This window comes from Solanum tuberosum, unplaced genomic scaffold (genome assembly GCF_000226075.1).
Source record: "Solanum tuberosum cultivar DM 1-3 516 R44 unplaced genomic scaffold, SolTub_3.0 scf00503, whole genome shotgun sequence".
NCBI classification, from domain to species: Eukaryota; Viridiplantae; Streptophyta; class Magnoliopsida; order Solanales; family Solanaceae; genus Solanum; species Solanum tuberosum.
The window spans coordinates 305,047-317,481 of NW_006239427.1; the positions used below are offsets into that span (position 1 = coordinate 305,047).

General features: G+C 36.2%; 1 protein-coding gene across 2 annotated transcripts; it reads right to left on the minus strand.

Annotated features, from left to right (window-relative positions):
• Positions 1-8,836: 8,836 nt before the first annotated feature.
• Positions 8,837-12,102, minus strand: LOC102587685 (nuclear transcription factor Y subunit C-9-like). 2 transcript variants are annotated; one of them, XM_006364655.2, is made up of 3 exons: positions 11,994-12,102; positions 9,909-10,734; positions 8,837-9,147 (listed from the first exon to the last, which is right to left on the minus strand). In XM_006364655.2, exon 2 carries the CDS (start codon positions 10,689-10,691, stop codon positions 9,933-9,935), a length of 759 nt encoding a protein of 252 aa, XP_006364717.1. In that variant the 5' UTR covers positions 10,692-10,734; positions 11,994-12,102; the 3' UTR covers positions 8,837-9,147; positions 9,909-9,932. The 2 variants fall into 2 exon arrangements, with proteins under 2 accessions (XP_006364717.1, XP_006364716.1); XM_006364654.2 differs by lacking the exon at positions 11,994-12,102 and adding an exon at positions 11,864-11,987.
• Positions 12,103-12,435: the final 333 nt, after the last annotated feature.

Below are 12,435 nucleotides of genomic sequence, written 5' to 3' on the forward strand. Positions count from 1 at the left end.
GAGTTGGGAGGTTTGTTAACTTTTGTTGTATATATCTTTATGGGTAGGCTGGGGCCCTGTCCCACCAATCTTTACTACTCTTAGAGGCTTGCAGACTAGTGTGTGGGGTTTATAGATACGTTATGGCCATGCTGGCCTATGTTGTTGGTTTGCGGAAGCTTGTGAGTTGTTTGATGTATTGTATTGATATATACTTCCTTTTAGTTTTGGTATAGATATCATGGTGGCCTCGACGGCCCAATCAGGACTTCTGTACTAGTTGTATATTTATTTATATGATCTCCTGAGAGTAGTTGTTTCTTTTATAGAACAGTTGACAGGGGCCTTGCCGGCCGATGACTTAGTTTTAAGCCGAGATATACTTGTTTGATTTCTTGATTGTGTGTGGCTGCCATGCGCTAGTAGCAAATGGTTCAGCAGGGTTGGCTCGGGCCTGAGTTTTGGCATTAGGAGCCAGTTGCGTCCCTCGAGTTTGGGGCGTGACAGAAGCAATGGTATAACCTCTAACCAGATACGAATCTAATCTATCCACGTATCGATGAAATCTATCCTCCATAGTAGCTACAACATTAGGAACGTACCTGTACAAGGAATTAAATTGGAGACTATACTCCCTCACGGTCATATTCCCTTGGTGAAGATATAAGAACTGATCTACACGGGCCTCCCAAATCTCTAATGGTAGATAATGGTCAAGGAACACCTTCTTAAAATCTTTCCAAATAATTGAAGGTGCACTTGTACCCCTAGATTGTTTCCAAGCTTCGTACCACAAAATAGACACACCGTTTAATCTATATATTGCTAGTTAAACTACCTCTTTATCAGATACACTCATAATACCCAAAGTCCATTGGATTTGATCGAAAAAGTCTTGCCGATCTTCATTAGGATTTGACCCGGTGAATGATGGAGGGTCCAAATTAAGAAAACCACGTATCCACACACTAGCATCCCTGTCTACACATCTAGTACCTGCAATCGAACCCTCTCTCCCTTGCTCTTTGGCCAGTAACTATCTGAGTCAATAATTGGACCACATTCTTTAAATCATGCTCTATAGCATTAACAAGCAGTTCTTTAGGTGCAGCTTCCCTCTTTAGATCTTCTAGAGATGGAGGCGTCGGGGAAGTCTGTGATAGAGACTCATCTTGAGCCTCACTTTGAACACCTTGACTAGGTTGTGGTTGGTTGGTCCCTTCTTGGGCAGCCACATCTACTCGATTACATGTTCTTTTACTTCTTCTCGTAACTGACATCTTTGCTATATGTCACGACCCAAGCCTAGGGCCTAGACGTGACATGGAGAATGAGGAACCCGAAGGAACCCCAAACAAGCCTCTCAAACTTGTCATCACACTTCATCGGTCGCGGAAGTACATTTAACATTAATTAACGGGAAATAGGGACTAAGGGCAAACCATTTCAAAATGACATCATAGAACAAGAGTCAAGCTCATTTACAAAATACTTGTCCAACGCACACCTCTACATACATAGATAGGACGGGGCCATGACATTCTACCGGCTCCCCTCATAGTCAAAATACAATTGCAAGCTAAAGTCTCAAAACATAGGAGTAGGAAACATAACATAGCCCTCGAATCATTGAGGACTCACCAACAACTCGGATAAGCACCGTACTAGCCACGTGAATGAAGAGAAGGATCAAGAGTAACTCCGGTCCCTACATGGTGACATCATGTAGGCAAAATATGCGTTAGTACTTGGAATGTACTAAGTATGCGGGGTGCAACACAACAATAAACAAGGACACAATCGAAATAAAAGAATTAGTTTCATAGGCATTATGAATAACAATATGAGGATGCATGATCAAAGTGAAGTCAAAACATGTTTAAGTAACTCTATACTAATAGTAGATATCATATGTGTATGCATGATCCAACCAATCTATAACCCCAACTTAGGATGGGGGATGCCGTTCACACCCGGACACCCTGGTGGCAAGGTATAAACCCCTCACATGGTTGATGTTGGTCACACCCCAAGCATCCTAGGTGGTGAGATATAAACCTCTCACATGGTTGATGTTGGTCACACCCCAAGCATCCTAGGTGGTGAGATATAAACCTCTCACATGGTTGATGTTGGTCACACCCCAAGCATCCTAGGTGGTGAGATATAAACCTCTCACATGGTTGATGTTGGTCACACCCCAAGCATCCTAGGTGGTGAGATATAAACCTCTCACATGGTTGATGTTGGTCACACCCCAAGCATCCTAGGTGGTGAGATATAAACCTCTCACATGGTTGATGTTGGTCACACCCCAAGCATCCTAGGTGGTGAGATATAAACCTCTCACATGGTTGATGTTGGTCACACCCCAAGCATCCTAGGTGGTGAGATATAAACCTCTCACATGGTTGATGTTGGTCACACCCCAAGCATCCTAGGTGGTGAGATATAAACCTCTCACATGGTTGATGTTGGTCACACCCCAAGCATCCTAGGTGGTGAGATATAAACCTCTCACATGGTTGATGTTGGTCACACCCCAAGCATCCTAGGTGGTGAGATATAAACCTCTCACATGGTTGTCCGGTTCTTTTCCCCCGGACCGGGCATGGTCATGCAACACTTTATATAGGAAATTCTCATTAGGCTCTAATGCAATCTCACGTATGGAATGAACATATACACAAGCTTAGTTTGTCATCAACACATCTCTGGATTTCCATACATCTCATAACTCAAGCTTTAAAGCATCGATTCATCAATTCTCCATAGTTGGACATTTTGTCAAACACCTTGAAGGCATGTAATGGAATCAAAGAGCATGGAAAATAGGGTAGTAATTATGCAGCCAAACCAGTGAACAACCTATAACAACACCTTTTTAACACCCACAATACCACATGAAAATCTCCACATCCATTCCAAATTTAGGTTCAAGTTCTAGGGTCACAACATGCTCAAAACAATCACTTTTCATGTTTAAAATTCAATGTGCAGGGAATTATTACAAAGAACAAGACTAATTTATGAATCTTAACTTAAACCATGAATTAGTGAGTAGAATAGAGTCTAGGCACTATGGGTGGAAGGACCCATGAGTTCAACACCACATACCTTGAGTTTTTATGAAGGTCTTGAGAGTGTCTTTAATGGAAGCTTGGAACTTGGAGCAAGAGTCTCTTCAATCTTGAGGAAGGTTTTGGATTAGGGTTCTTGAGAGAACTTGAGAGAAAATGTGTCTAAGTATGGGAGAGGTGTTTTGGGAAATGTTTTAGAGATGGGAATTGAACTAATGGTATATAGGAAATAACATATGCCCTTTGGAAAAATGGTCCAACACTTAGAAAACAAATGAGGCGGGTGAACAGTAAAAACGCTCATTGGAAATTGCCTTTCCTGCTGGACAGATTTTACGAAAATGGGTATAACTTCTTCGTCCGAACTCCGAATGAGGTGAAACGAATTGCGTTAGGTAGCTAACTCAAAGGGATTTCCATGAATATGTTATTGGCCACCAAATAATTTGTGTGCTAGGAGATATGACCCTCCAAAGTAGACCCTCGAAAAGGCTTCACTTGGAAATTTCGGATTTTGATACGGTTGCTCTAAAATTTGGGTTAGACCCATTTCCCTCTCAATTTGACCCCATGAATAAGAATATGAAGTCGAATTTCTGAAATCATGCACGGATTTTGAGATATGTGGAAATTACAATTATAGGTGTTTTCGAAGCACATTTTCGGGCATTTTTGGAGTCGTTTCACTATAATAAAACAATTTAGAAGTTAGATATCATCACCTACAACACTGGCTCTATCGCACTATCTAAGAAATGAAAGAAAAAAGACAACTCCTACATGTCTCGTAGCTTCCTGCTTATAAATGTGGTGCGCAACACATCCATAAGCAAGACTCTACACAGACACGACTTTGTAGACACCCTAGGATAACCTGATCTGATACCACTTATGTCACGCCTCAATTCCCATGAAGACGGACTGGCACCCGATGCCCTAAAGGCCCGAGAGAACCAACATATAACATCTTCTTACTATGCATATAACTATGCCAATTTTAAAGTTGTGACACGTTCATGTAGGATGCACCGATACGAACCAACATAAGTAGACCCCAAAACTTATTTACAAGACTTGGCCGTTAAGGCCACAACTTGTTAAGAGATAGGACACAACTGCACTATATACATTAGTTTACAAAGCCTCTAAAACATGGGACAAGGCCCCACCTTACCCTTAACTATCATACAGTAATAAAATAGGTGCCAAAGACTCGGTAAGCCCCAAATCAACTTGGAGCCTCACCAATAGCAATTGAGTACCTGTGCTCCCACTAAAGAGGTCTACTAGATAGAGTACATGTGCTTGCAGCATGAAATGCAGCGTCTCCCACGAGGGACGCCAGTACGAAAAAAAATATAATGAATATGTAAGGCAATAACATATGTAAAACAATGGCTCAAATGTAATCAAGTATCAATATATAAGTGAATAGATCACAACAGAAGACCACCATTGTTTACTCTTGTGGATCATGTATGTTACGTTCTTTTCTGTACTTTATAATCTTTGTAAGGTATGTGATACAAATGACTAGCTGATTAGTGGTAGAAGGGGATGACCCATGCCAGGCATTTTAACCCTGAGATGCTATCCTCATAGTTACACAAATTGGGATCGGCCCATGCTAGGCTTTCGTCCCTAAGCTTCCACTATTCTATACCAATTGGAATCGACCCATGCTAGACATTTGCCCCTAGGCTGCCACCCATAATTATACAGATTGCTTCACTTAGTTTCTTTAATCTTTGAGATTGTTATTTTTGTGGTCATAATCAATTTTGAGATTTGGAACTACATATCAGTAGTAGAAGACATGAGAATAATAACTTCAAGGTAGTAACAATGACATAAGGAGCTATGTAACATCAATACATTACTTATGAGCTTAAATGACACAATTGACTTTAATTGACTAATATGAGAATTCACCAAGCTTATTGTTACGAATACCATATCTATACTAGCACATAGGAGGATAATAATTACACAAATGTAGAGTAATTAACATATAATGAAGTAATTTGACACACTCGAAAGAGGGACAAAATATTGTTAGCTATTTGGAGATCGTATGCTGCCACTATGTTTCCCTTACTAGGGATAAAACTTATGAAAGTCACTTTTTTTTTATAATAATCGCAAATATCATATTTCATGTCAAGGTATATGGAATCAAATAGTCTTACATACCTTATTCTCTGACCCAAACAACTATCTCGATCCAGCTGCCCCTTTTAGGTGTTAATCTATAATATAAGTCATGATAAACTAAAATTAGCAGCTATCACACTGTGGGCCTCATAAAACAGTAGCTAACTTTCACGGACAATGAGCCCATACAACCCTTAAACAAATGTGTATCACCACACCCTCCTTATCTGTCCCATACATACCTTATGTATCCTTTCCCAAGATTACCCAAGTTGCCCCAACAACAATACACATAAAACAGTCCCAAATATTCTTTATCATACAACCAACTATTGAACTTACCACCCCTTGAGTTCTTAATGACAACACACCCATAATTCTTCACTCAAACTCATACATAAGGATGAAAAAATGGAGCAGTCACCTTACCTCAATTTTTGCAACTTCTCCTTACAACTTGAACTCTTCTAGAACTTCAGCTTCCCTTCACACTTAAACCAAAGAAGAAGAGAAAAGTTTCTTAATAACCAAGAAAAAAAATGAGGAGTAGCTTGTGGGAACTTCTGTCTTGCACTTATAATTAAGCATGAATAACAAGTTTTCTTAGTCTTCTATGGGTGGATTAAGCTAAATCCATAAGTGTTTTTCTTACTTTGGTTTGAAAATATGAGGGTTTCTTCAAGAACCCTAGAAGGAATTTTATGGGTGCTATATGAAGCTAAGAGAGAGAAGAGATAAAACTCTAAAAATCATATTTTTTTTCAAAGTTTAAATGGTTGGAAATAGTTGATATCAATCCTTTTTAAAGGGACCTCCTTCGGCCAACTTTATCCTTCAGTTTGGGCCATAATTTATCAAGTAGGTGATCCACCTACTTGGACTTTTCACATGGGCCTTTTTGGTCTTAAGGTTATTGGGCCTTGGCTGTCCATTTTATCCCTTATTCTTCTACTCAAGTTGGGCCAAAATTAGTGCAAGTAGGTGGTAGTGTACTTGACCCAATATGGTCAAAAGAATCTTAGTAGGTGATGCACCTACTTTGTCATTTAAGCTGGTCAATAATTCTAAGTAGGTGATGCACCTACTTGTCACCTACTAGTTTTGTTAAGTCAAGCAAGAAACTCACTTATTTTAATCCATTCTCTAAATATTAATTCATTTTACCTTAGCTTAGCACTTAAATTTGAACTATAAACTCAGTTACCACCTTACTATCTCGAGTTTAAATACTTATGTAAGGGTTAACTTGGAGTACGCATGCTGAAACATGCAGGCCATCACATCACCTTCTAAGCTAGTTTAAACCAACAATAATCATATAAGAAACATGATCCCTCACCTATACGATAAGGCTATGTCAAGTATCATATGAATAGAAATAGCTTATGCGTAATACGGGGTGTTACAGTTAAAATTGATATTAGGAGCTAGCCAATTGAATTATAATTTTAGTCCGTTGAATTCAGAATATGGTCAAATTTAATTAAGGAAAAACGGCCTGATATACCCCTCAACTTTGCCATTTGGAGCTGATATGCCCTCGTTATGAAAGTGGCTCATATATACCCTTACCGTTATACAAACGGCTCACATATACCCTTCATTTAACAGAAGTGAAAAAATTAGTTTTAAGTTTATAATTTTGACTTTTGATTTTAAAAAAAATTTATTTAGGGGTATATATGATTTTTCTAGCAAATTTCAAGGTATATTTTAATTTTTTTTGGACATAAATTATTTTTTTGACTTTTTGATTATCATTATTTGAGTTTTTTATTCTTATTTTATATTTTCTTTCATTCCTTAGTGTAAACAAAAAAAATTAAAACTATTTTTTTGTGGCTATATTATAATTTAAAACTATTTTTCGGATATATTGTAATTAATTTTTGTATTTTGAAGAAAAAAAAATTGGGTCATCTATAATAAATTTTACAAGAATATTAGCAAAACTTAAATAAATTTGACCATCAAAATAATAAATCTAAATTAGTCATTGAAACAAAAAAAGGTTAAAAAAATAATATATGTTTGAGGAGGATAATTAAATATACTCATATGGGATTATATTTTTTTAAAATAATTAAAAAAAATTAAACTAAAATTAATTTTTTCACTTCCATTAGAGGAAAAGGGTATATGTGAGCCATTTGTATAACAGTAGGGGTATATATGAGCCACTTTTATAACGAGAGGTATATCAGTTCTAAATGACAAAGTTGAGGGGGTATATCAGACCATTTTCCCTTTAATTAATTTGGGATTGAATTTGTCCAAAATCAAATGAGACAACTCGATATTATTTAATTATTGAGTTGTTTAACATGAAACAATGTAAAATAATTGTTAAGACATACACTGATTATTTCAAAAGAAAAACACTAATTATATCAAAGTAACTAATGTTTTGCGTACTTAATCTAAACACTATTTTTGACAAACTAATTTTCAAATATGAATAAGAAGTGGAAACTATATAAATTTATATATTATATGTTTATAGAAATATATATGCACTAGATTATGACAAAATTGTCTTGAAATTGATTTTAGGTATTTTTTTTATTTTATAAAATAACTATTTCAAATTGTTTGAGTTGAAGTGACTCAAAAATTAATTAGAGTAAATTGTAGAGGGCTTGATTGGTTCGGAAGAATCAGGGCGTCATGAAAAGTTTACAATTACAAATTATGATGGTGATAAATTAAATGAAAAAAAAAAAATATACTAAAATGATATGAATATGATTTGTCCAAACAACCTACATATTATAATACTAATAAAAATCATAGAAACTGTAGAGAGAATTCTCCCCATGAATAAAATTCTTAAACATCTAAATTGTGATTTTTTTTTGTATTCTTTGTATGAGAAGATGGGTTTAATTTATAGAGCTTCCAAACTTTTCCTCTAAGGAAATAATATTCCAAATATAGAAGAAAAGTAAAAAATGGGTGTCAATACTATGTAAAAGAAAATTGTGAAAAATAAATCAACATAAAATTTCATGTGGAAAACTCCTTGGTTTATAGAGTCAAAACCACGACCCACCTTGCATCTTCCACTAAACTCAGAGTCCAACTCCAAAATAGGTTTACAACCGTCCATGCAACACCTACACAAACTGTTCCAAATAGTGTTTTTCTCTATCCTATTAATCTTCACAATCCTATCCTAGTCAATGAAGTCCATTACAATAAACAAGACAACACATACTACAATCTGAAATAAAGTAAGCAATATCATGTCTTAGAACCATGCCAAGAAGCTAATTATTACAAACTAAAGAATTGTATAGATAAAACTTGATAGTAACAAGTTCTTTGTGGCTTCAACAACTTCTTCTTTGAGACTCTGTGTAGAACTGGAAACACTCTGAGGAATATTTCTTTGGGTGTGGTAAGACTCCAAAGGTCGATTGATGTGTTATTTATATCACCATTAATAACCCGCAAGTTTAACATTATAAATAATCAAGATGGTTTCAGTCTAAAACACAACCACTCACCCATCCCCCGATGTTCTCTTTCCCTAGCCATGACGGCATTCAGATGGCAGAATCAAGCAACATGAATCATGACAGTAATTTAAAACAAAGCAGATGACATCTGGAAGACATAAGTTGAGATGGGAGATGGAAGGAGATTCACATAAGCAAACTTGACTCAGGTTTACTTTCAATCCATAAGAGCTCACCACCATAAAATATAAGAAAAACATTCCACACCGCTACATATCTGGAAACACACAAAAATAAGAAGGGGGTCATTTTGTTACTAATACATTGAGCTCATCATATGATGATTAAGCTACTGTAGGAAACACCGAAGAACTAGTTCTCTATATGTCCCTATTGTTAATTCAAATATGCAGTCTGCTATCCTGGTAGTGTATTGTCCAGTACTTGCATCTTAGACTACCATCTGGTGTCCACTGCAACAAATATCACGATAAAAATATAGGTTAGCTAAGAGAGCTTCTAATGAGAAATAATAATGACGACAAATGTTATCATAAACAAAATAAGCCAGCTAACATATAATGTTCCAAAATCCTTGCCACATTAACATTTGGTGAGATAAAATTTCACACTGGACCTATGGTAAAACTTACCTGCACTGCATGTCTGCACCCAATATATGAATGACATGTGTTCGCACATAAACATCTCTCGTTTATTAGTTACAATTAGTACATATTGTAACTTGATTAAGACACCTAACTATGGTATGTCAGATGTTGTTTGGTATAAACACCAGTGCGGGTTTATTAAAACACTTAACTGTGGCAAGTTGATACTGTTTGGTGTAAACACCAAGTGCAAGTAAATATTTACCCTGAATCTACCTTTCATATAATAAAGAAAACTTGAAGCCCCCATGGAACCATGAAAGAGGTTGATGAAGGCCATCTTCCCATACTGCAAATAGCAATTGTATTACTGGAAGCTTCCCCCCAATCCATCCTTGTAAAAGGGATTTAAACAGAGATGCGCCAGACTATAATTATATCACAGAACCAGAAAGATAAATGCATCTAATAACTGGACCTTTCATAGATGATTGAAGGGAAGCCCAGTTTTAGAAAAATAAACCAATAGAACACAGATGCACGGAGAGTGAAGGAGGAACAAAACATAGTGAATTAGAAAAACTGAAAGAGTAACCTCAGTTGCAAAATATTCGACTGCTTACACAGTAATCTGATGCCCCAGATGCTTAAGAATCTGATGGAGGTTGCTGTTGCTGGGGCCAGACTGGCTGAGCCATATAAGGACGGGGATGCTGGCCATAAAGAGCTTGATCAGCAGGCTTCCCCATATACACCCCTGAAGCTCCAATTTGTGGAGCAGATTGCATAGGCATATAATAATTGTATGGGAGGCCCTCGGCAGGGCCTCCAACAGGGAGGTTCCCTCTAGGAATTGATGATGCAAGCACTTCATCTTTCAAGTCCTCTCTTGGTACAATGTCAACCAAGAAATCAAATATGTCTGTCCTTGTTATCGCTGCTGCAATGTCATTTTTCTGGAGTGTCCTCCTTTTATTCTCTTCAGTGTGGTTCCATGCACGGAGTGTCAACTCAAGGATAAACATCTCACTAGCCCGAGCAAATACAACCGGTGCTTCTGCTGATATCATTCTAACATCTTCATCTGCCTTCATGATTTTCTTGATCCTTGCTAATGGCAGGCTATGATTCTTGAAATCATTAATGTGCTCAATTTCTTGATATTGATTTCCCCAGAAACTTTGTAGTTGTTGCTGCAATTGTTGTTGCTGCTGTTGGTGGATGTGCTGATAAGCAAGCTGATGTTGTGTCATCTGACCTGAAGATGCAGGAAGACCAACTGTTTGTGCACCAGCTGACATGGGAGGAGAGGGCCCTGCCACTTGGTTAGCATGGTATGGAGCACCATATAGCATTGGAGTAGATGTAGTAACACCTGGTGGTTGTCCATTTCCTTGCTGATCCATTTCAAGCAAGTATGCTTCTTGGGGAACTCTAATACTTTATGCTCTGTCAAAATTTACAAAGAAGTAACACAGACGACAAAAGATCACAAAAAATGAAATGTCAAGCCCAAAGTCATCTCTCAATTAAACTAAACTTCTGACAGAAATGTATATTCAAAAGGGTAATAATCTTAAATTAGCAGTCGAAAGGATTAACTTCTTACAACAAATTAGGTTACATAAATGACCACCTACCTCTGAAAAAAATATTAGATCAATGCGTAAGGAATCAAATACAAAAAATAGAACTCTAATTGACTGCCAGCTTTATTTATTGTTTTTTAAAATAGAATTTATAGTCAGCTTTATAAAAAGAGCTCAATGTAAAGAAAGATGGAATCTCAACTTCTTCAACCTATTTCTACTGAATCAGTCTCATACTAACACGTAAAAATGAAGGCAAGACAGAGGAAAATAACATTAAATTCACAATGTATATATGGAAAGAAACCTCAACCAGATAACAGAACGAAAGAAGCCTAACATTTCACCTATGACAAATTTGAAAGTTGGGACAAAACCAGGGGCGGGAGGGGGTTCGGCAAAAAATTACATTGTATATATAAGGTAAATTTTCTATATTTATGTACATATATTAATTTTGAATCCCCTAAACAAGAAATAAAGTGTAGTACTGCAGTGTTATAGTGTTTTTCAAATGAACCCCTAGAAAGAAACAAAATCAGCAAATAGAAATAGCTTACGCCAGTGAATTTGAACCTCAATAATTTACATACATTTAAAATTCCAAAGTCTGTACTTGAACCAATTTTCTATAAAATTATCATAGCAATGTGTAATTTTGATATAATTTAGGTATGTTGTTTTCTTTAGAGGATCCAAATTGAGAGGGTTGAGTAGAATATACAACAAAGCCGAAAATCAGAGAGGCCAAAGTGGTTTTTTAGTACAAAATACTAAACTAGCAATGAACTCTGTTCCATGCATAAAAAATAGTAAATCCAACTCAGTTCCTACTAATTGACGTATTAAAAATTAAAATTACAAGTGTGGACAACTGAATTAACTAACAAACAAAACATTATTAAACATTTCCATTGATTTCACATCTAAACACTAGAGATGAGATTCTTTTTTATGATATAATATGATTAACAGAGTAAAAAGCCTACCGTTTGGTGCAGCAAATTCTGGATTAAAGCAGCGATCATTAGAGTATAGAACGGAATCTAAAAGGAACTACTAGACACAATTTTGGTGGCAATTAAATAACAGAAAAACTAAAATGTAGAGAGAGAAAACCTGAAAATTGAAAACTAGGGTTGAAACAGAGAGGATGACGGAATCTAAGTGCAGATGCTTCCTTGTGCTGCGTTGTCACCAACAGGCAGGACTAATAAATAGTTGCCCCACTTAATAAATTGCCACTTTTTTGTTTCGTTTAACAACAATCCTCCACGATACCTTTTCTTTGACTTTCTCACCTCATCAACACAAAATATTTCAAAACAAAAACAATTTCTCAATTAAATTTCTATTTTTATGTATAATATAATTATATGCCCTTTCTCTTCTTCCCTAACAATTCAAATCCCTATTTTATGCATTCTTATATGTATTTTTGTAAATTTCAATGCATTTTAAACATATAAAAATGATAGACTAGCATGACACGGGCTCAATATTATGAAAATTCAAATGAGATTATTGGTACATTTTTGTCAAAATAACAATTAGATATATA